This window comes from Grammomys surdaster, unplaced genomic scaffold, assembly GCF_004785775.1.
Source record: "Grammomys surdaster isolate TR1022 unplaced genomic scaffold, NIH_TR_1.0 126187, whole genome shotgun sequence".
NCBI classification, from domain to species: domain Eukaryota; kingdom Metazoa; phylum Chordata; class Mammalia; order Rodentia; family Muridae; genus Grammomys; species Grammomys surdaster.
The window spans coordinates 3758684-3781938 of NW_021620993.1; the positions used below are offsets into that span (position 1 = coordinate 3758684).

Genomic DNA, 23255 nt, shown 5'->3' on the forward strand with positions numbered 1-23255 from the left:
AACATGTTGCCTCTGATTTCAAGAAGCTCAGCCTCATGGGCCCCCAGAACCTAGCTCAGGTACCATATGTCTCCCCCAGAATAGTAAGTAGTAAAAATACCCCGTTGGAAATAGAGTCTGCCTCTCAATTTGGAACTGCAATCTGCCCGCCTCCACCCAGGAGCTGCTAATTGATTTGCGTTTTGCCCCAGGACTCTCATCCTTGTCAGCACTTTCTTCTTTCCTGGCTCACTCTCCCAGGCATAAGGCTGAAAATAGACCTCCCTCCGTGAGCTTGCTGGGTTCTTGGCATTCACCTCAGGGTCACCTAGGCAGAGGCCTGGACGCACTTCAGGGTATGGTGGCCTGAGCCCAGAGCTCTTAATCAGTAATGAAGTCACAACACCTACTAGTGTCAGTTGGAGTTGTCTAGGCTGGGATATAGCTATAGCAGATAGACGCAGCTTTGCCAGACTGAGGGGAAGCTTCCCTAGGGAGCACAAACAGCCACATGGTGCAGGCCATTCTGGGTGAGGGTCAAGGAGCTGCTCTGACTCTGTACCAGGGAGGGCTTTAGGAGAGAGAGTCTCTGTGGACAGAAACTGTTTGATAATCAGATGTGGGAGGAAGGCCCTGTTCCCACCCATAGGTTGGCTGGTGTGGGGCCACCTGCAGGTAGGGCTTTCCTCCTGGGAGTTTGCACTCAGAACATTTGAAGAGAACTATTTTCGTTTGATATGTGGTCCTGAATCATGGTGGAAGCTCAAGGCCAGTGTCTCAGTCACCAGTGGCTGAGTTGGGCTATCTCCATCCTCCTCTGCATCCATGTAGGAAGCAACACACACCCAGAAAGGCGAGGTTTCTACTGTCTCAGTCTATCATAGAAGCACAGAGTTGAGGTGGCTGATACAGGAGCCTGGCGTGGAGAGGGGAGCTGGGCCAGGGACCCTGCTCTTGGAAACTCTGTCCATCACGTCACTACCCTGGTTTGCCAATCAAATCTACCCATTCAAGGGATAGCTACCTGTGTGCCCCTCCTCAGAGAAGGCCCCTTCCTGCTCATAATTCAGCAGCCATAGAAGAATGACTGAATGAATGAATGAGCCTTCACTGATGCATGCTACTGGGAGCCACGAGGAGGAAGAAGTGAATGAGACTCTGGCTGTTGGCCTCTAGGCTACTTGAATATTCATGAGAATGTTCTCCCAAAGAGAAAAACAAACAGGATCCCATGGGAGTCCAGGTGGAGGTGGGCCTGACATCCCCTTATTCATGCATACATTCTATTCCCCATCCACTGAGGATGGACCAGTTGCCAAGCCCACCCACCCCTGTCATAGGAGTAGCTCAGAGCATGAACTTCAACCAGGAGGCCCATAGCAAGCAGTTGCAGTGTCAAATGCATTATGGGAAAGAGCCTTAATGAGAAGCACGTGGGTTCTGAGCACAGGATTGGCCAAACCAGGTGTGCATCTGGGGCCTGGGGTGGAGAAAGCGATGTCAAGTGGGCAGGTGAGCCAAATAGGATTTCTGGGTGGCTTGTGTCTTTTTTCCTTCTTGTCCAGGTGTCAACACATAGTTTGGACTATCTAAGGAAGGACAAGGGAGCCAAAAGTTCCTGAGAGCTACAGCTGGATGCTCTGAGCAAAACAGTTTATGAATTACAATGCAAAGTATAAAATAAATATTCATGATCCCCTGATGATATAACTGAATGATTAAGTAAATAGCAGGGGAGGAGAGGCCTGTCGTAGTGCAGAATTCCATCACTGCCGAGCTGCTTCACCCTAGGGGAGGCAGGATACAATCCCACTACAAAGAACAGCAGAGCAGGCCACAGCAAAGGGGCCTGAGGGTCACCCGCCAGCCAGGGCACAGGCACCACAGTGTCCTGAAGACAGTGCCTCCCTCTAGGATCTTCTAGCAAATGCCATTGCAGTGGTATTTGCTAGATCACAGGCTGTTATAGGAAACTCAGCAGCGAGCCTTCCAGGAGGGACACCTGCAGGAACCAATCCATGTGCCTTTCCACTGCCACATCATCAAAGCAGGGCGAGGAACCTAAAATGTCCCCAACAGGAACCAGTGAGACCTGACATCTAACCTTGTGTGTCTGCTATGAGGTCCTGGGACAGAACCAGGAGACCAATGACACCTGAGCCCAGTGTGGTGTTTGGATGATATTAGTCAGGTGGATGCCTGGAACCACTACAAATAAGTTTATTTGAGGAAAATTTGCAATCCTAGCTTGCTACTTAAGCCTGCTTACCGGCACACACTTGCCACTGCAAAGCGCCACACACTTCTTATAACTCAGTCACTGTGACACAGGGAATCACCAGGATTCCCCACCCTTTATCCTTTCTTCATTCCACTCTGCAGCCCCTCCCCTGAGTTACTCCTGCTCCTTCTCACCTGCAGGCTCATCTCAGACGACATATCTTTGTCCCTGTTACAGAGAGTCCCTCCCAGGCCTTCATGAACAGAGATAGTGGGCTTCATGCAGAAGGAAACTAATGTTCCCAGGAAGCTCATTGAATTTCCTTGGGAAGAAAGCGTTATGGGGTTATCGTCAGCTCACTTAGAGCAGAGCAAGTGTTCTGTGCAGTCCACTGAGCCTCATGGGCCCATCATTGCCCTCTTCAGATAAGCTTGACCTCTAAAAGGTCATCACTGCAGTATCCAGACAGAGGCTACTCTCAGTGCCCCAAACCATTCCTCAACTATGCTCCTCAACTATGCTGGTCCCCAGTCAGCCCCACCCCAGCTCCTGGCCCAGCAGAGTATCCTTCCTACTATAACACCCTGCAGAGTGTGTCAGCTGCTTAGATCTTGACCTTGGCTCCTTCCTGATGAACAATGTGAATGTGACATCTGGGTCCCTTCCCTGTACCTGTTTCCACATCTAGCAAGCACAGATGAGAGGAGATGAGAATTCCCTTTTAGAGTTCTGTGAATACAGCACAGTTACACCATGGAGCGGCCCAGAGTGAGGGAGGTCTGCTGAGGACCTGTGTCTGCACACATGAGGAGGAAAGTGACTACACGTCAGCTATGATTGCACCAGAGGTCACAGTCCAAGTGGGAGGCGGGGAGGCCAGATCAGGGGCCCAAGGCACAGCCTGTGTAAGTGGACTGTTTCTGCAACTATGAACAGCTTGGGGAGTTTCTGGGGTCTGATGCCAGGGGTCCCAGCTTCCCATCAGAGAGTAGACAGTAGACAAGGACTGGAAAGTTCATGGCAGAGAGCCAGTCCTCTGTCATCCCTGCCCTAATGTACTTCAGTGAGGCAGAGTCAAATGGCTCTGGTACCCAATGTCTGCATGCTGTGTGGTGGGGTCACTTTCCCAGCTGACCTGGCCCACTGACCCTGAGGTCTGGCTTGTGAGAGGTGAAAGGGAAGTCTGGCTTGGAATAAAGAACCAGTATTCCCTGTGGCCAGCTCCCTTCCTACAACCTCCCTTTCACCTCTGAAGCCCTCCTGCGACCCTCAGTGTGGCATCAGCATCTCAGCTAACTTCCTTGACTAGTCCGTGATGTAGAGCAGAGTCCCAAGCAGCCCAAAGGAGCTGGTGTCCATGGGGATTCAACAGCATTAAGGAGCTTTAAAAGACGGTGGGTCAGGTGGCCTCCCAGTGCCCAGGGAAGGCTTCACAGCAGGGTTTCCTGAGAGTCCTTGGCCACCACAAAGCTGGGTTCCAGGGTGACTTCTCCTTGGGAAGCTTTGATGAGGCAGAACACAGTGTGGAGCCACAGACCATCCCAGCCATGGAGATTCATCTGCTGGTTTGAGAGCTACATAGGAGCTGGGGGGCTCATCCAGCCATGGGCTTGTTGTCACCCCAGATGCTCCAAGACCAAGCCGCCAGAGTCTCCCAAATAACCCACTCCTGTGAGCCCCTTGGGAATCTGCCTCCAGCAGAATCGAATTTGTGTTGTAGGAACATAAGCCAAATGGCTCCCCCTCCCCCTGGGCAGAACTCCTGCCACAGCCGGGCAGGGGTATGGCAGGGGCTAAGTATGGGATGCTCTCTCAGGGTGGGGCTGGGCATCCAAGGGATGATGTCCTGGATTCCACTCCTGGATGTCTAGGGAATCATTGTTCTCTGCCTCTTCTAGCACCATGTATCCAGCAGCCAGTGCAACCATCTCTGTGCCCTTATCCCCTCTTATTAGAACACTACTGCTGAGCTTACCCTAAATTTATGATGTCCTCCTCTTGAGGTCCTGCGCCTGTCCCCGATGACCATGTTCCCATGTAATGTCCCCGTGATGAGTGTGCTCCATCAGGAAGACGGGCGGTCATGTCCCTGTTTTTCCACAATGTCTGAATGTATTGACTAGTATTTAAGTCACAAGCTATCTCAATCTGTTGGCTGTAATTTGCCAGCTAGTCCTGATTCCCTTGATAGCTGGCCAAGGTGAATACTGGTTTCTTATTCCAATATTAACTCTCAGATAACAGTTGCATAGCACACAGAAGAGTGTGTGTGCACGTGCGTGCACATGCTTTTATCTGTATATCTACCTACCACCCTTTATATGTGGCTGTCCTCCTTTTTCATCAGCTTGAGAAGAGAGAACCACAATTAAGAAAGAGTCCACTACAAGAATGGCCTGTGAGGAATTTTCTTCATTAATGGTTGATGAGGGAAAGCTCGGCTCGCTGTGCATGGTACCGACCCTGTGCAGGTGGTCCTGGGTACTATAAGGAAGCAGGCCAAGTGAACAGTGAGCAGTGCTCCTCCATGGCCTCTGCTTCGATTCCTACCTCTGGGTTCTTGCCTTTTCTGAGTTCCTCTTCTGACTTCCATTGATGATGGAGCATGACCTGTGAGTTGTGAACTGAAATAAACCCTTTCCTCTCCAACTGCGTTTGGCCACAGTGTTTATCACAGCAGTAGAAACCCTCACTAAAACAGTAGGCTACAGCATGGATACAGAGGACTTAGAGGCTGCAGCAGAGTTCAAGGAGATACTGAAGGCAAGCAGAAAGCCAATGGGGGTGGAAAAAAAAGTCTGTGGAGACAAGATGAGGTCCACTGCCATGTCAGCCACAGGATCAGAGTTGAGCAGAGCTTCCGGGCCAATCAAACTGCAGGAATGAGGTGCAGAACCAGGATCAAGATGCAGGGAAGTACCAGATACAGAGGGATGAAGAGGAGGGGGAGTGGATGTCAGGTGCATATGGGTAACCAGGTGGGGAGAAAAGGGTACGGCAGTCAGAGTAGGCCATATGTACTGGCTGGTTTTGTGTGTCAACTTGACACAAGCTGGAGTTATCACAGAGAAAGAAGCCTCCATAGAGGAAATGTCTCCAGGAGACCCAAGAGGGCCGAGCCCACTGTGGGTGGTGCCATCCCTGGGCTGGTGGTCCTGGATTCTATAAGAAGACAGACTGAGCAAGCCAGGAGAAGCAAAGCAGTAAGCAGAACCCCTCCATGACCTCTGCATCAACTCCTGCCTCTAGGTTCCATCCCTGGTTGAGTCCCTGTCCCAACCTCTTTTGGTGAACAGCAACGCAGAAGTGTAAGCTGACTAACCCTTTCCTCCCCAACTTGCTTCTTGGTCATGGTGTCTCACTATAGCAATAGAAAGCCAGACTAAGACACCATATCAACCTGGGAACTGAGTAAGCTGAAGTCCTTGAGGCAGTTGGGAGTTCTATGCTTCATGTCCCTTGATGCAAACATGAGTCAGGTGACAGGTCACCATCACAGTGTCAGGTGACTTCTTATCTTTTGTTTTTAATTTTAATAATTCTTTACATATATTACATCCCAACCTCAGTTTCCCTCCTCTCTCCTCTCAGTCCTCCCACCCCTCCTGTCTTCCCTAGATCCTCTTCTCTTCCATTTCTCTTAAAAAAAAAAAAAGAATAGGCCTCCAAGGGACATTAATTGAACATGGTGTAGCAACTTATAATAAGACTAGGCATAAACCCTTATGTCAAGGCTGCACAAGGTGACACATTAGAAGGAGAAGGGTCTCAAGCATAGGCAAGAGTCAGAGGTACTCATGATTCCCTCTGTTAGGGGTCCCATAAGAACACCAACTATGCAGCTATAAGGTATATAAAGAAGCCCTAGCTCAGACCCATACAGGGTTTGTGATTGTCACTTTAGTCTGTGAGCCCCTTTGAGCCCTTAATTGATTCTGTGACTCATGTCCTCATGGTAAGGTGACCTCTTCCTTATTTTCCCCACTAATTTATTTATTTATTCACATCTGATTGCTTCCCTGCTCCTCGCTGTCTCCCCTCACACAACTCCTCCCTCCATCCTTCCTCCCTGTCTCCTCTGAGAGGGTGTAAACCCCCGTAGGTATCCCCCAACCCTGCCACATCAAGTCTCTGCAGGGCTAGGTGCATCCTTTCCCACCATGGCCAGACAAGGTAGCCTAGTTGGATGAGGCAGCCTAGAATGGATTCCCACAGACAGGCAACAGCTTTAGGGACAGCTCCCACTCTAGTTTTGGGGGGACCTGCATGAAGACTAAGCTGAGCATCTGCTACATATATGCAGGAGCTGAGGGAGGGGAGGTCCAACCCTTGTCAGTCTCTGAGAACCCCCTAGGACCACGTTAGTTGACTCTGTTGGTCTTCTTGTGGAGTCCCTATCCACTTTGGGTCCCTCAGTCCCTCCCTTAACTCTTCCATAAGATGTCCCAAACTCCATCCAATCTTTGACTCTAGGTCTCTGCATCTCTTTCAGTCAGCTGCTGGGTGGAGCCTCTCAGAGGACAGTTACACTAGGCTCCTGTCTGTAAGCATAACATTACATAAAGTGTCATTAATAGAGTCAGGGATTGCTGCTTGCCCTTTCGATGGCTCTCAAGTTGGGCCAGTTATTGTTTGGCCATTCCCTCAGTCTCTGTTCCATCTTTGTCCCTGCATTTCTTGTAGACAGAGTAAATTTTGGGTTGAAAGTTTTATGGGTTGGTTGGTGTCCTTATCCGTCCACTGGAGGTCCTGTCTGGCTTCTGGAAGTGGTTACTTCAGGTACCATATCCCCACTGCTAAGGGTCTCTGCTAAAGTTGCCTCCATAGACTCCTGGGAGTCTTCCCTATCCCAGGTCTCTGGCACATCCTAGAGATGCCCCACCCCCGCCCCTGCCAGCTGCCATTCATTCATTCTCCCAGCCCTCTGGCCCTCTCTCCTGTCTCTCCCCAAGCCAGGTAACTTCTTCTTTACAGCATCCAGGAAACGGTGTTGCAACCTTTCCTCGGTCTGGTGTGTCTGATAAATTACTGGCCTGCTTTTCCTGCTGTGATTTAACACTTCATTTACTCAGAGAGTCCAGTTTACTCTAGTGAATCTCTACAAGACACCTTCTCTACCTTTATAAATAAGCCATTTTGCTGGCCAGGTGGTCTTGTTTATGCGCCCACCACAGGATGGTCACCCTGCCCCCATATTTATGCTCAAAATGGAGACAAATGCTGCTGCAAAAATAAACTTTTTGAGGGCAAGAAACAGCCCCAAACCCATAGCTTACACAACATGGAGGTCATAGGACATGATACATTCTCAACTCTCACCCTCCTGGGGGGCTAGTATATGGGTACATGCTTTCAGGGGACACTAGTCAGCTGGCTGCAGTGACCCTACAGTAGCCCTTCCATCCCTGTCAGCCCCTCATCCCCCTTTGAAATCTATACTGCCCACCTAACAGCATTCTCTTCTGCAGACAGGTACCTCCACTCCCATCATCATGTCCCGCACATCACCTGTACTATATAGTCCTCATTCAGATGTCCTGAGTGGTACCCACACCTGTCTCAAATTTCCTCTGAGCCTACTCTTCCTCTACTCTTATAGTAGAGACCTTGAACTTCAGGATTCCAGGTCAAGCCTCAGCTCTGCCATAGCGCCCACAGAAAACCTTCAGGAGTGGGAGTGGGGCCAGGATAGGCAATGGTGGGACATGTACCTCTTAACAGTGACTCTGATTTCAGTCTCGCATTCTGTGTTTCAGATCATCCTGGTGAGCTCATCCCTCGGTGACCGGGAACAGAGCCTCTTCCTCAGCACTGATGAGGGCACCACATTCCAGAAGTATCCTGTCCCCTTCCTCGTGGAGACTCTCCTCTTCCACCCGAAGGAAGAAGACAAGGTTCTTGCCTACACCAAGGACAGCAAGGTAAGAGGACATGGGTGAGGTCACATGACCTAATCAGATGAACATGAGAACAAAAGCAGCTTTTCTGTCAGAGGACTTTGAACCCCCAACTGATGAGGAGGAGGCTTGCTGGAGCTGGGAGGCATGAACATCAAGATTGCCCTCGTTGACACACACATGTGGCCATGTGTTAGCATGGGGAGCCTCACACAATGGCATGTGTTACAATGACTAGAGGTGCCACCATACCATATGACAGGCAAGAGAAAAGTCCCAGAAGGGGTCTCTGTCCCTGGTGACAGACATGCAGTAACTGCCACATTGTGGCTATCAAGTGAGCTGCCCTTGGCACACAGAGGCCTATGAGCCAGGTAAGAAGGTCTTAGATAATGCTGAGTCCTTGCCCTGTTTGGTTTCCTATAGCCATGATGGGCAGTGACCACAGATTTAAGGGTTTAAATGACAAAAGTGTCTTGTCACAGACTTAAAGGCCAGAAGTGTAAAATTGGTATCTCTGGGCTAAAATTGAGTCTCCTTGAGTCTCTAGGGAGAAATGATCCCCTTTTCCCAGTCCTGGTGGTCGCTGTATACTTTGGGTTAAAGTAGCATTGCTGTATCTTCATGATTAAGTCTCTGCTCATCCGTAGAATGCCTACTGCATGCAAACATGGGCATGCTTGATGTACTTACATCTATGACTGTACATATCAGAATCCTCCCAAAGCCCTGAACAGCAACCACTGGAAACTGCTGTTCATCAGCCCCTGAGAGATGGACAGGAGTGAGGGCCAGTATGCATCCATGCTATCGAAAGTGCAATAAGCATGGACCCACCCTCCATGTTCTTCCTGGTTCTCTGCCCCTTCCCTAGTGCTAACATGCAGTTGTATGTTTCTGCTAGTATTTGATCACAGTCTGAAGCAAGCATACACACTAGGACTGAGCTCTGGGAAGGTAGCCATGTTGGACTTATATTTTACCATTATAATATGAAGTGTTCTCTGAAAATATATGCTAGGTGGATAGATTATAGCTGGACATAGGCAAAGATGGATAGATGAATGGATGGATGGATGGATGGATGGATGGATGGATGGAAAGGTGGATGATTGGATAGATTATATATGAATATAGGGAAAGATAGATAGATGGACACATAGAAAAATGGGTGGATGAATAGATTTCAGATAGATGGGTAGTACCTTATTTTGGATTTTATTGCTGTGAAGAGACACCATGACCAAGACAACTCTTATTAAGAAAAACATTTAATTGGGACTGGCTTACAGTTTTCCAGGCTCAGCTTATTATCATCATGGAGGGAAGCATAGCAGTGAGCAGGCAGACATGGTGATGGAGGAGCCAAGAGTTCTACATCTTGATCTGTAGGCAACAGAAGGAGACTGTGTGCTACACTGTGTGCACAGTTTGAGCGTAGGAAACCTCAGAGCCTACCTCCATGGTGACACACTTCCTCCAACAAGGCCACACCCATTCCAACAAGGCCACACCTCCTAATAATGCCATTCTCAATGGTCAAGCATTCAAACACATGAGTCTTTGGGGGTCATACCTATTTAAACCACCGTAGGTAGATTATGGATGGATGAATCGATTTGGATAGATAGATGACGTCATATATATATATATATGATGAATAGATGGAGGGGTGGGGCTAGGTGGGCAAACAGATGAGTACACAGGAATGTGGGGTAGTTGACAGATGCCTGGGTAAGTAGAATGGTGGATGGATATGTGGACAGGAGGTAGATGGTGAATAAATAAATGGGTAAATGGGTGAATGGATGAATAGAAGTTGGTTAAATGAATGAACATATGGATCAATGACAAATTCCTACTAACAGGGATCAGCCAGGTAAGAGAACCCCAGGTGGAACCCTGCTGATGGCCAAGACCAGCTTTCCCCAGAGTCCAGCCCTCTTGCCAAGGTCTAACACATATTGTCTGGTGTCCCTGGTCTATGGCTGCCTGTCTGTTCCTATCTCTTTCCCTCAGGGCTGCACACCCTTATAGGTATTAATAGCAGTACTTAGCCTTCCATGTAATTAGACCAAAGCGCAGCTACGGCGAGTTATTTTCCTGAAGAAATTGACTGTGTTGCAATTGCTCCTTAATTTATGGTGCCCTGAAAAATTAATGGAGCTGAAACCTTGGTTATTTTCCTTGGCTCTTTTCTGTGATGACAAGGAAAGAAAGGAGAGGAAAAAGGGTTTAATTGCTGTTATAAAGGGAATGAGGGATTTGGGGAAATTAGTAAGTGATGGCCGGCTTGAGTTTTGTGGGGGCTTGGTGGTCTGTCAATGCTTAGACACCCAAGAAACTGTGTCTGAAGTGGAATCAGGCCAGCTCTGACTACAAATATACAGACTTGCTGTTAGCCAGGTGTCTGGACACTGCTGAGAGGCACATACTATGAAGAATTCTGGCTCAGAGCAGTGTGCTGGGCATTGGTCCTAGGTCCTTAGGTAGCTGGGACTATGCTGGGCTCTTCTGGAATGTTCTGGGTGTGGTTACTGGCTACTAGGGTCCAGAATTCCATGTGGTTCTCATCTGGGAAGGATGCTGGTTTCACCACATGAGTGGAACAAAACAAAAACTTGATCAGTTTCAACTTTGACCAGATAGAGTCATACACCAGGTCCAGAGCCACCCGGTAGACACAAAGGCCCTATGAACAGGACTGAGCTCTTCACCCACACTCCTTTCCCCTGCTCTGCCATTCTACTACCTCTCCTTCCTCTTCCCAGATGCCTGCCCTTGCTCCAACAAAGGCTGTCCCTCACTTAGGAGTATCCTGCCTCCCTCTGTTCCTTCCTCACTATGTCATGATTTGGGATACAATCTGAGGTACCTTGCTGTAATCTGGCCAGGCTTCTTGGGTGACAGCCAATATGTGTTCCTCCCAAGTCTTAGCAAAGTCCGAAGGCTCCCTGGACTGTTTTTCCTTTCTATCCAGCTCTCTTGAGAATACTGTCTCATCACCCACAGCCTTATCTTCCTGGGCTTGAACTGTGGACCTGCTTTCTGACTGTATCACTTATCTTTAAGCTAAGGTCAAATTCACTTTGTTTTGCTTTGTTTCCTGCTTCCTCTCTCTTCCAGTCAAGAAACTCTTCTGGGGCTGGGGATATGTCTGCAAAGAGCTTTTTGCACATGCATGAGGACCTCAGTTCAGATCCCCAGCACTTATGTAAAAAGCAGAGTGTACATTTCCCTCTGCACTCCAGAGTTAAGCATGCTCGCTGAGACATGAGGATGTACCCCAAGGAGAAAAAGAAAAACACCTCATCTCAATTTGGCTTTCTAAACCTGGTGGACACATTCCTACTCTGACCCAATAGTCTAGCTGCAAGAGAGTCAGCACAATGGCAGGCATTCGTGTTCCACCTATAAAAACAACCAGACATTCTGAGCAATGGAGAATGAAAGCTGAGCACCTTCAATAGTGATGCCACCAGAGCTCAGAGCAAAGCTGCCGGCCTTCTGGTTCTACATGCGGGTCACTGATACACATTCCTAGGGTGCACTTTCCCATGATGTCACCTTCTTCTTGCTTTGGCTGCACTTTCTTACCCTTTCTCAGAGAAGAATGCCTTAAAGTACATTCCACCAAACTCCTGAGACACACCTCTAGAGCTGATCTGTGACCACCCTGCCACAGGCTACCTCTAGGTAGATTTTAGCTACTAGGATATCCCTCTGATGTTGGTTCTTGCTTATTTTCTATGTTTATCTTTTATTAAGCAGAAGTGTTCTATTTCTGCAGCAATTGATGACAGATAGTAAAATCATCACCCCTCATGAGAATGAATTAGAAAGACTCTATAAAGCTCTGGGATGGGCATCATAAACATCAGCACTGGTGGGGATAACAATGATAATGTCCCCATTAATGCAGAAATGTCACTAGACCCCTAAATATTTGTCTTCTTGACTGGTGTGAGCAATGCTCTATCAATTTGCAGATGTATAAACTGACTCATGAGATGGAAAAGGGCTTGCCCCCCTCATTCAGATGACCCAGAGAGAAGGCCAGAGATGGCCAGCCATTCTTCCGGGGGACACTCTTTTACCACATTGTACTGTGAACTCAGGTCTATGAGATGGGAATGGCTGCTGTGTGCAAATGCTGTGTTATACTGAGTGATGTATTATCTTTCTGAACCTTAGTTTCCTCATCTTGTAAAAGTAGAAAAATGGTTGTGCCTGCGATCATGTATGTGCATGAGTGTGAGCATCCATAGGTGTGTGAGTGCGTGTGTCTGTGTAGGTGTGAGTGTGTTTCTGTATGGGCTTTCAGTGAGACAGTGTTTGATTTAGGTCACAGCCAAGCTGAGCCATGTGTCATAATAGTTACTGGGCCTTGGGTCATGCCAGGTTCAAATCCAGGGACTTCACAGAGCACAGGACCTTGCCTGTCCTGCAGTCATCCAAGAGAGAAAAAAGCTCTTTTACACATGGAAGATGATGCCTTATCATGTGATTCAGAGAAGGTGTCTATACATAATATCAGCTACCTGTTAGGCTTTTTTTTTTTTTTTGGCATCTAGCCATGCTTATGTGTCTAGCTGGGACTCTAAACTCTCTCTGTTTCTGCTCAGAGGGCAGAGGTGAGGGCTCCCATAGAGACCACTCAGTCCACCAAGCCAGAAATACTTACTCTCCTGCCCTTTCTAGCAAGCCCTTGCCCCATGGCCAAATGTGCTTATTCATTCAGAAAACTCACCAGCGTACCTGGTAGACACGGATCCATTCAGCAATGGTGTGGAAGGTGAGCAAGGCGGATGAGTGAGTGCCCCAGGCAGCCAAGGGTACACAGAGACTGGAAATGGGGTGGAAGGAAGCGAGCCTGAAGCTGTGGGGGCTCCACATCCAGGGCCAGTTCCCGGTGCACTGTTCCGAGCTGAGGAGCTACCACTGTACATTACCCAGATGCCTGGGACTTTGTGTGGTGATTGAGATATCCCACCATACCCCTTTAAGGGAGGAATGTGGAGTCAGTCCTAGCTTTTAACATGGGAAAATGAGGCTTAGAAGAACATGTGTGGTTGCTCATCTGTGGATGAAGGGCTCTGACAGAAGCCATGCCTGCTGGAGTCACAGGCTCCCCCTTTAGAATGTCACCGCCAAGGATGATGTTTGGTGGGTGAAGAAACTAAATGTCATACAGGCACAGAGAGTAGAGGCGGAGAGCCATCGCCAAGAATTTCCTTCCTGTCCACCCTCTGAAGTCAGCTACAAGTAACAGTGTCACACAGCTCTGAACCTAGTTCCAATGAAGACAGACTTCAATGTGCAGAACCCTGTGGGACCAAAGGGGTCTCCAGTGCCCACATGTCTCCAGAAAGAGAGAAAGGACATGGCTGTCATAGTAAGCCAGCACTGGAGGTGACACCTATAAAACCATGAAATAATGCAGATGAAAGGTGCCTTGGGGAACAGTGGTGACAGACTCACCACATCCATGCCTGCTGTCTCAGTATGTGAAGGTTGGTGTGAGTACCATGAGAATGCAGAACCAGGGACAAGGGAGAATGAGAGAGGCGGGTGTTGGGATTCACCGTGTCTGTCATGTAGCAAGTGCATGCCTGGGTTATCTGCTCTATAGCTGGGCTGGAGAGAAGTCAGTCGGCCTCCATCAGGGTCTTCCCACTGCCCCACCCCCATCATAGCACACAGAGGGCATGCCCAGCAGGAAACCAAGGCCACTCTACTCAAAACTTGTCCCTGAACCTACCTGAGAGATGAAGCCACAGCCCACACTGGCTATTCTCTGTCACCCTCAACCAATAGCCTCTTCCTCAGCAGCCTGCAGCTGAGGACAAAGAGCAGCACTCCCTGTCCAATGAGGTCACCAGACTCCTGTGCAGAAGTGTCCCACAGAGGGAAGTCCTGAGAAGGGCTGGAGGAGGGAAAGAAGAGCCAGGGTCCTATGTGAATCTGCCAGACTGCGTGCACCAACCCAGGCTGGACCGGGAGAAGGACCACACCCTTGGGGACCCTCAGGATTTGGTTGTTTGTTCATCCCTAAGAATTCACCTGCCAGGCTGCCTGGGTGAGAAGACTTCCATGTGGAGCTTTGGCTTCAGGTGGTCAGCCTGTAGCTCCAGTGTGCCTGTTGGGCAAGAGCAACTTCTCTCAGAGCTCAGAGCCCTGTAGCAGATCACTGTCACTCACTGTCACCTCTCTGCTAAAGCTCTGTCTGTCTCTCTTTTGTCTCCTCTGCAGCTGTATGTGTCGTCGGACCTGGGGAAGAAGTGGACACTTCTGCAGGAACGGGTGACCAAGGACCATGTGTTCTGGTGAGAGTCCTTTCCATGGGAGCTTTTATTCCCTTCCTCACTCCAGGGGATCTCTAAGGTCCTCTGTGTGCTCCTGGGGGTGTCTGGGGCTCAGCATCTCTCAGGTCTTATTCCCTTATGGCCAGGGTGTGTGACTTTGTATCCTTTAGGCCCCACTTTGTCCTGTGTATCTGTCTACTGGGAAACACAGGGACCCTGGCACAGTATAGCTCAGGGTAGTGCCATGCTCCTGGCTGCCCTCTTCCCAACTCCCTGCCAACTCTGCTCCCACCTGCTCCTGAGAGGTGCCCTGTGTGCAGCCTCCCTTGCTCCAGGAATACCCAGGCCCTGCCTGCTTAGGTACACTTTCCTGCCCCACCAGTTCCATGGGTCTCACTCCTTTGTCCCACGACATCACAATTTTCAGTCCTGCAAGGAAACAAAGACCCAGCAGCCTCTGAGGAATGGAGCAGGCCAGGGGGTAAATGAAGGTGGAATGGGCCTCAAGTCCCAGACAAAGACCAGGGGGTGCTGGCTCCCCACTTGAATGACCTTCTGGGAGCTCCTCAGGGACTTAAGCATCATTCCAGTCCCACCACCCCAGTCAGGCAGCTCTGGGGCCCAGGGAGTACATGCCATCAAGGACAAGCATCTGCCTAGGGTCCCAGGCAATAAAAGGGGGCAAGAAACCAGGGCAGCTGGCTCGGAGCCCACACTGTACCTGGCTATGAGCATGATTCCCTTTCCAGACATGCTCCTACCTTCGTGGGCTTTCTGTTGCATGCACACACCTGCACACACATACATGTACTTTCATGTCCTTTCTGTCACAATGTAAATGGACATAAAACTTTGTACTAGCCACTATCCTGTCTCCAATGAGGATGCATGGTACAAACACCTCCTCCCTTCCCACCTTCTTATAACTCCATGCTGTGCTTGCAAGGATCCAGTTCCCATGTTGGTTTTAAACATTGGCTCCTGACATCTGTGCCCTCTGCTCCCGGGAAGAAGTGATGATTGTTCCTCTGTAGCAACCCACCAGAGTACACTTCCTGTAACCAGATGGCTGCTGTCAGTCACAGGCCCAACACTGATGTCCTCTGTGGGAAGCAGAAACTGCCCTTTGAATGGGGGTGGGGGGGTGGGAGAGCTAGGGTCAGAAAGTGGAGGCTAAGGTCAAGAAGTGGGGACTAAAGTCAGGAAGTGTGATATCTCCAGCTCCACAGACATGAAGCCCTCAGGGAGACTATAGCATTGTCACCTGTCCCAAGCCCGGCTAAGGGGGTCCCAGACTGGCTCATGGATACTGTAGCTAAAGAGAAGCCAACCCTGGGCTATAGGGAAGAAAGGACTAATATTCAAGCTGTTATCTTGGAGAAATCAGCCTAGCTCTGCCCACAAGTTTTCCTGTGGCTTGGGGCTGTGCCTGTTATGTGGGAGAGTCACAGGATGCTTGGCAGCACAGCTGGTTGGATCCTTTCTGGAATGTGGTGACAGACAAGGGACGGCCCCTGTTGTGAGCAATAGATAATGCTGTTTTGACAGCTTTGTCCTTGGCTCTGCAGCAGAAAGCACCAGGACCTCTGCTCTATCTCAGGCCTGGCTCATTAGCAGTGTTGAAGCTACACAACACACTGGCTCATTAAGGAGATCCTGAGGGGTGCAGCAAGGCACCTATTCTGGACTGTCACCTCCCCTCGGCGATCAGCAGCCTCGACGTAAACCCACGAAAGCAGACACTGGCTGATGCCTTGTTATGAGCGAGCAAATGAATGTGTGAGTGAATGAATGAATGAGGTGCAGATGAATGAATGAATGAATGAGCAGGTGAATGAGCCTTTAAAAGACTTCCAGAGCACCTGGAATGCCCTTGCTCCCAGGACCTACCAGTGTGTGGAGCTATTACCTAGGTCCCTACAGCCTCTGCACCAAGAAGGGAACTAACTGCCCATGTGCATGTTCTCTCTTGCCGCCCCCTCTTCCTCCCCCCTCCCTTTCCCCTCTCCCTTCCTTTCCCTCTCTCTTTCCCCTTCCTTCTCCCTCTCCTTCCCCATCCCCCTGCCTCCATTCTTAGCTCTTTTCTGTCTCTCCTATAAAAATGAGCACATCTGGGAGTCTGGAAGAGGGTGTGTGCCAGCTGGGAAAGGTCCTAGCCCATGGGTTCTCAGCCCATGTCTTATAGATCTTTATCTCCAAAGCTTGGGATGGTGCTGGCAGAGAAGGTCCCACTGGCTCCTGGAGATGCTGTGGTAATTCTCTGGACATCCCATGGCTGCCTTCTGGAGGCACAGCATAGGCTTCCCAACTAGGACACAGACCTCAGCAGCAAGGGCACTCTGAGAGGAGTATGAATTCTGAGTCAGGGAGACCTGGTGGGAGCTTCACCCTGGCCAGCACCTGTGTCCCTGGGCACCTCACAACCCTGGCCTATGAAATGTAAGGCTTAACCATGGTTTAGGGGGAGTCTGGTATAGATTTGTAAGGGTGATACAGGAGAAAACTGCTCTCACAGAGCCTCGGCCAACACAGAGGCTTGGGACAAACTTGGAAGGGATTTTTTTCCCCTGCATCCTGTGGTGGACAACTTGACCAGTCATCTGCCCAATGAAGGAGAAGGCAGTTACTCAGATCCCAATTCTAGTTGGAATCCAGTGAGCCTGTTAGGGGTGTGTGCCCACGGGAGTATCTATATGCACCTCGATTTTTCCATCTATGCAGACTCAGGCCAGCAGTCCCAGCCTGTGTCTTAGCTGGGGCGTGAGACCCAAGGAAGAAATAAATCATATAAACAATACTAGAAACAAGTGGGTGCCAGCTTCCCCAAGTTTGAGCCAGATTTATCCAGCTCCATCAAGGCTCCCATTGGACCTTAAAGGTCTAGTGGGGAGGGCTGTATCTTCTGGACTCACAAAACAAGAGTAGGCCCAGAGCCAGAGTGGCCATGTGGTCAGTGGAAGCCCAGGAGAGGTTTTAGCCACCCATTCGCTGATACTCTCTTCAACCTCTTCTTTTCCAGGGCTGTGTCTGGGGTGGATGATGACCCCAACTTGGTCCACATGGAAGCTCAGGACCTCAGTGGAGGTAAGCGGGTAGTGTGGAGTCACAGGTGTCCCTGAGCTTCCTTGCCCAGTGCCGCTTAGCTTAGCTCTTGTTCACCAGTGTATCCTCAGTGGTCAGCCCTGTGCGCCAACCTCACTGTATTCTGATGTGCACACTTGTTTCCCGCTGGGGATGAATTGAAGTGGAGAAGCCCTGCTCTGTGGGAAGTCTATTAAAAGGGCACTTTGTTCCAGCTCCTGAGCACTGAGTCTTTCCTACTGCATGGCCCCACCCCGCCTGACTGAGGGCTGAGATGACTCTGGGTCTCTGTGGTTCCCTTTCCACAGGCAGGGCTGGGTCATGCCAGCCAGTAACTTCGGGGCCTTCACACTGAGCAAGTCTCATGTTGGGAAAGTGACAGAGGTCATTGTCCTGGCAGTCCTCTGTAGTCCACAGGCACCAGCCAGGTGGAGCCCTGGGGGTCCTGGGCAGGAAAATTTGGTCCTCCTTAAGTGGGTTGATGCATATGACCAACAATAGATCCACACAGGTTAGTTCTCTATGTAGGCAGCTGCTGTCAGGTGATAGCATGTGCCATTTCCAAGTTCTCAGCCAGGGCTCTATACCTCAAAGGGTAGGACCAAATGTTACTATGGCTGCTGTTTTGGTAAGGAGAGCAAAGCTCGGGGATGGGGGGGAGGCAGACATTGGATTGTCAAGTCTTAGGACACACATTCCATGCGGGGATGTGTTGAGGTAAATATTTAAATTGGTGGCATTCAATCTGGCTTTTCTTAATCAGCCGCCACGTTCCTGACTAGGCTAGGCCTGAGGTCACTAGCAGTGGCATGTTCTCCCTGCTGCCATGTCTCAGGCTGGCGGCTCAGTCCAGCGGCTCAGGCAGCCAGAGACACCAGCCCTGTCACCCACAAGACACCAGCATGGGAGATGGCTCTGCCAATCTTCCATGCTGTCTTTAAAAGTCTGGGCTGAACCCAGACCATCCCGCCATCCATGTGGTACCTGGTATGAATGAGACTCTAATGCTTAATGATTGTCCAAAGGTTTTATAGTTTGGTAATGCTCAATAACAAGATGCTCACACAATTAAAGTGCAACCCAATACCCAACCTAGATATATCAACTACCTTTGACTGCTAGAGACAGGCACACATTCGCTTCCATGTTCTCCCCTCTCTCTCTCTCTCTCTCTCTCTCTCTCTCTCTCTCTCTCTCTCTTCACTCTTCCTCTTCCTTCTCTTCTTCCTGTCCTTACTCCTCCTCTTCCTCTCCTTACTCCTCCCACCTTAGCTCCTCCCAACTTGCAGGAAAAATATTCCACTACAGAGATGTACAGAAGTGACACCCAGCAGGCTCCACATGACAGCATGGCTGGCTGAGACTCAGGACATGCCACGCCCTAGGAGAAAAGATAGACTGAGTCCTGGATCAGGGCTGTTTAAGTCCTTCTTCCATTTTGGAGGAAGCAGAGTTTGTGTGCAGCAGGCTAAACTCTGGGGCCCTGCCCAGCTCCTGAAACTCTGCATCAAGAGCTCCTGGACCAACTTGGCTCATGAGTTGGGCCCTGCCCAGCTCCTGAAGTCCTCACATCCTGATTCACCAGTCCCCAGCCTAGAGCCCTGCTGGAACAGTCTGCAGAGCTTGGCAGTGGATCACTCAAAGTCCTGAAGTCCCTCCCATCCCCCAACCTATTGTCCCCATTATTCTCCAGGAGACCCTGTTCCAAGATCACCACACTCCTGTTACCTGGCTGGGACTGCCTGTCCCTGTTTATCTACTGTGGGCTTTTTCCCCATCACCCCAGGCCACCTCGGCCAGCCACTCTTAGGACTCCACAGCACCCTGGCATCCAGCTTTCTGTGCATTCCCCTGGCCTTCTTGAGGTTGAATGCAGATTGATTCTCAGTCTCCCAGCAGAAGTGTTACATGGAGACGGACCCTCTGAATATACCCTTGTGCAGGCATCCTGTCTGTGTGATGGACAGAATGATGCTCACTGCCCTCACCATACCATAGTGGCCTCATTGTCTATCTGCCTGTTTCCACAGCAGCAGTTCTCACTGCTCTCAAGAGCCAGTCCTCCATGGCAGTCACTGCTCAAGAACTTCCTCGGGCTGATTCCTCATGAATGGGAGTTCAGGAATGGGAGTGAGAGTGGGTTAATGAATGAGTGAACAAGAAATGAATGAGTGAGAGTGGGTGAATGAATGAATAAAAAGTAAATGAGTGAGCAATTAAGTGAGTGAGTGGATGAGTGAATGAATGAATGAGTGAGTGAATGAGTGACTGAGTTAATGAATAAGTGAGTAAACATATGAGCGGGAGGATGGATGAGTAGGTGTATAACTGAATGAGTGGATGAACAGGTGGGTGGGTGAGCAAATGAATGAATGAATGAATGAATGAGTAGCTGAGTGAGAGAATGACTGAGCCAGTGAGTGACCGAGTCAGGGCTTGAATGAGTGGAAGTCTGCAGTGTGGCTGTCCTCACCAGCCCTGGAAACACCTCTCAGGTCAGAGACAGCAGCTTCCTGGAAGAACCCAAGTTTAGTCTGATGTGCTGGAGCTTGTGAGGAAAGACAGGAGTTTGGGCTTTGAGTTAGAGGGAACATGTGCCTAGAGACACCTACGCCTGCCCAGAAAGGTGCCCAGGTCTGTGAGAGGGTGGGCCTTGGGCTGGGTGGGACCTAGGGAAGTTCCTGAGCTGTCTGGTTGGCCCTTCCTTTGGATAATGGTTCTCTAACACATCAGCAATTTCTCCCAAGGAGCTAAAGAAATCCTGAATGGTGCCTGTCCCCACTGGGCTGGCATCATGGTAGGTGAGGCTCTTTGAACAATGAAACTCCAGACCAAGCCAAGGTGCTGGTGTTACCAAGTGGTGGGAGCCCAGAAGTCCTCGCTGCTCCTGAGTCTCAGCAGGGTCTCCTGGCTGCTCTTGTCCCTGCAGGCTATCGATACTTTACGTGTCTGATCCACAACTGCTCAGCCCAGCCACACACAGCACCCTTCTCTGGCCCCATCGACCGTGGGTCCCTGACCGTGCAGGATGAGTACATCTTTTTGAAGGTGAGTGTTCCGGTGCTAGGAGGGGGAGTACAGGACCCTTTGCCATCAGAAGAGTCAATAAAACAGCACTTCACTTCCAAATGCCACTTAGCAGGGCTCAGAGTCTCTGCATCTCTATGGTGACTGGAACATCTACAGAGGTGCCCAGGCACCAGAACCTTGGCTCAAGGTTGTTCTTGATTTTCTCTGCCTACCATCTGAGACCCACAAATCCAAGTATACATTTCACATGGTTTCTTTCATCATTTTGTCTTATCCTGGATGCTCTGGTTACTGGACCCCTGTGGCCAGGACACTGCTGTGGTGCTACCAGTATACAGCTCAGGCCAATTGGGAAATTCTAGTGAACACTGCCAGGAAGCTTCTTGGCCATTTCAAGAGTGGGAAGCCTGGCCCTAGCTAGACCTGCTAGTCCTCTGTACAGAGAAGAACAGATAATTTTTCACAGACAAGCCCAGGGACTGGTTTCCATGGTGATTCTAAATCCCAGCAAGTTGATAACTGACCATCACCATCTCCAAGTTCTTCTACAGAGACAGATCATTTCCTTGGATCCCACTGCTGGTCCCTGCTCTGTTCTATAGAACCTTGGGAGACAAGCTCAGAGCCTCCTAAAAAAGACCTCCAAAGAGCAGCCCAATGTCCTATCACCAGAGGGTCCTCCAGGTTCCTGTCCTTCTTCCCTGCCCAGTCTCCATGGTGCTCCTTCCTAACCATGGGCTATCACAATAGTACTGGCCCCTCTTTCAATTTGGCAAGAAGCCCTGGGCTCCACTGATCTCACTGTATCACTGGCCATGCCCACCAAGTCCTCTGCTCTGCAGTTGTACCTATGGGTCCCTATACCTATCTCTTTTGGTAGCTCCCAATTCCCATTCCTGCTCTGAAGTGGTTACTGTTGCTGGAGAGAAAACCAAGGCACCATGCTTCATGGAAGGCTCCACTGCCTTCACAATCAGGGCAGCCAAGCCCTTGCACACTAAACCTCCACCAAGGTACACAAGTGCCTTCCCCAGGGAATGAGAACAGGTGAAGCCTGGCTCTGCTTCTGACCCTGAGCTCATCTTCCCGACGGGCTTTGGGACTGGGCCCATCAACTTCTGCAGGGCACTGTGTCAGGCACAGCATCCCTCGTCTGTCTCTGGGGATAGCTGCTGCGATGGGGGGAAGGGTACCAGGCCTTCCCACCGCAGGGGCCCTTTCTCCAAGTTCCTAGAACCTCTGTGTGTCCAGGTCACAGCTGTTCTACTAAGGCCTGGACACCTCCAGACCAAAGAGTCCCTTCCTTCACAGATGGGTCATCTATAGAGCCTTGTCACTTTTGCAGTGGTGGACAGTCTCCTGGGAGTGCTCCATGGAGTTCTGAGAGTACCATCCCATTTCCAGAGAAACTGAGCTCAGAAAGGTAGTATACCCTCAGGAGGCACTGAGCCTTCCTCAGAGCAGGAATTTGAAGTGTGCCTGTGAGCCAGCTCCACACCAGACAGACAGACAGACACAGAGAGACCTGCATATATTGGGACTCACACCTGACTCATGCTCACACCCACATATACCCACATGGAAACCCCATAAGTGCATCTTGTGGGCATACACACACACACACAGTGCACTTATATGTGTTCACACACAAACATATGCTTATACAATACATTCATGCACATACATGGTCACATATACAAATACACACTCACACATGTACATGCTTACATATACACTCGCATCCACAGATATTTACACTCACATACACAGTGTACATACAGACAGACAGACACGCATGCGCATACACAGAGAGACCCACCTCATGGAGACTCATGAGGGCTCCACACCTACCCATGTGCACACATTGAGAACAGAGAGCTGCCTCTGAGAAGCCACCACCACTAAGTCCTTTCTATCGCTCATGATCTCAGCCTTGATCACCTAAGGGAGCAAAGGCCTCGTCTCCAGCCTCCTCTTCAAGGCAGGAGATAAACTGTGTGATCTCTGGGCCTCCGTTTCCTCATCTGTTTGGTGCAAATGACCAAACTCGTGGGGCTGTTTGCTTTGCAGTCAGAGGCACTGCCCTGGTGGAGTGCCGGGGGTGGTGCTGGCTGCATAGGTGGGCCCTGGGGATGTGACTTATTTTGGTTCCCATGCCTAGAAAGCTGAATGGTAACTTTTAGAGACACACTTATTTTTGACCCGTCTATACCTCTACCCAGGGGCGCTCTCAGAGCATGTTGGGAAATGGAACTTTCTCCACCATGTCCCATGACTGGGCTACAGGGAGACAGGATGCTGAGGGATGGGGTGAGAGGCAGGTTCTAGTTGCTGGAAGGACGTGGGAAGTCCCTCGAGTTGGGGCATTCTACAGGGGACTTTGAATGAGGACCCTCAAATTTCAGGCAGAACAAGACATTGTGGCCATGGCAGAGAACCTGCCAGAAACAACTGGAAGCAAGAGTTACTTTGCTCACAGTTTGGGCCATTACCGTCTACGCTGGTGAGGAGGGCCCGGCAAAGCCAAGCAGCTTAGCCCATGGCAACTAGGTTGCTACCTGCTTCTGTTTCAATTCAGGATAGGTCTTCTCTGCTCTGTTATTCCTTTCTGAAAATGCTCTCATAGATAACACGAGGTGGGCCTCACCATCTCCTAGGTTACTCTAAGTCTAGCAGCTGCCAGTCAAGAGGCAACACCATGGCTATAAGCAAATGGCACAGCCACTGGCCAAGATGTTGGCT

The 23255-nt window shown here is 50.0% G+C and overlaps 1 protein-coding gene across 1 annotated transcript in view; it reads left to right on the forward strand.

Annotated features, from left to right (window-relative positions):
* Positions 1-23255, forward strand: part of Sorcs2 (sortilin related VPS10 domain containing receptor 2) — a 224583-nt gene that overhangs the window by 148685 nt on the left and 52643 nt on the right. The window contains exons 4-7 of the mRNA XM_028758294.1: positions 7957-8121; positions 14350-14423; positions 17422-17486; positions 20413-20531. Coding sequence (XP_028614127.1) covers positions 7957-8121; positions 14350-14423; positions 17422-17486; positions 20413-20531 — 423 coding nt within the window. The remainder of the gene's footprint in view (positions 1-7956; positions 8122-14349; positions 14424-17421; positions 17487-20412; positions 20532-23255) is intronic.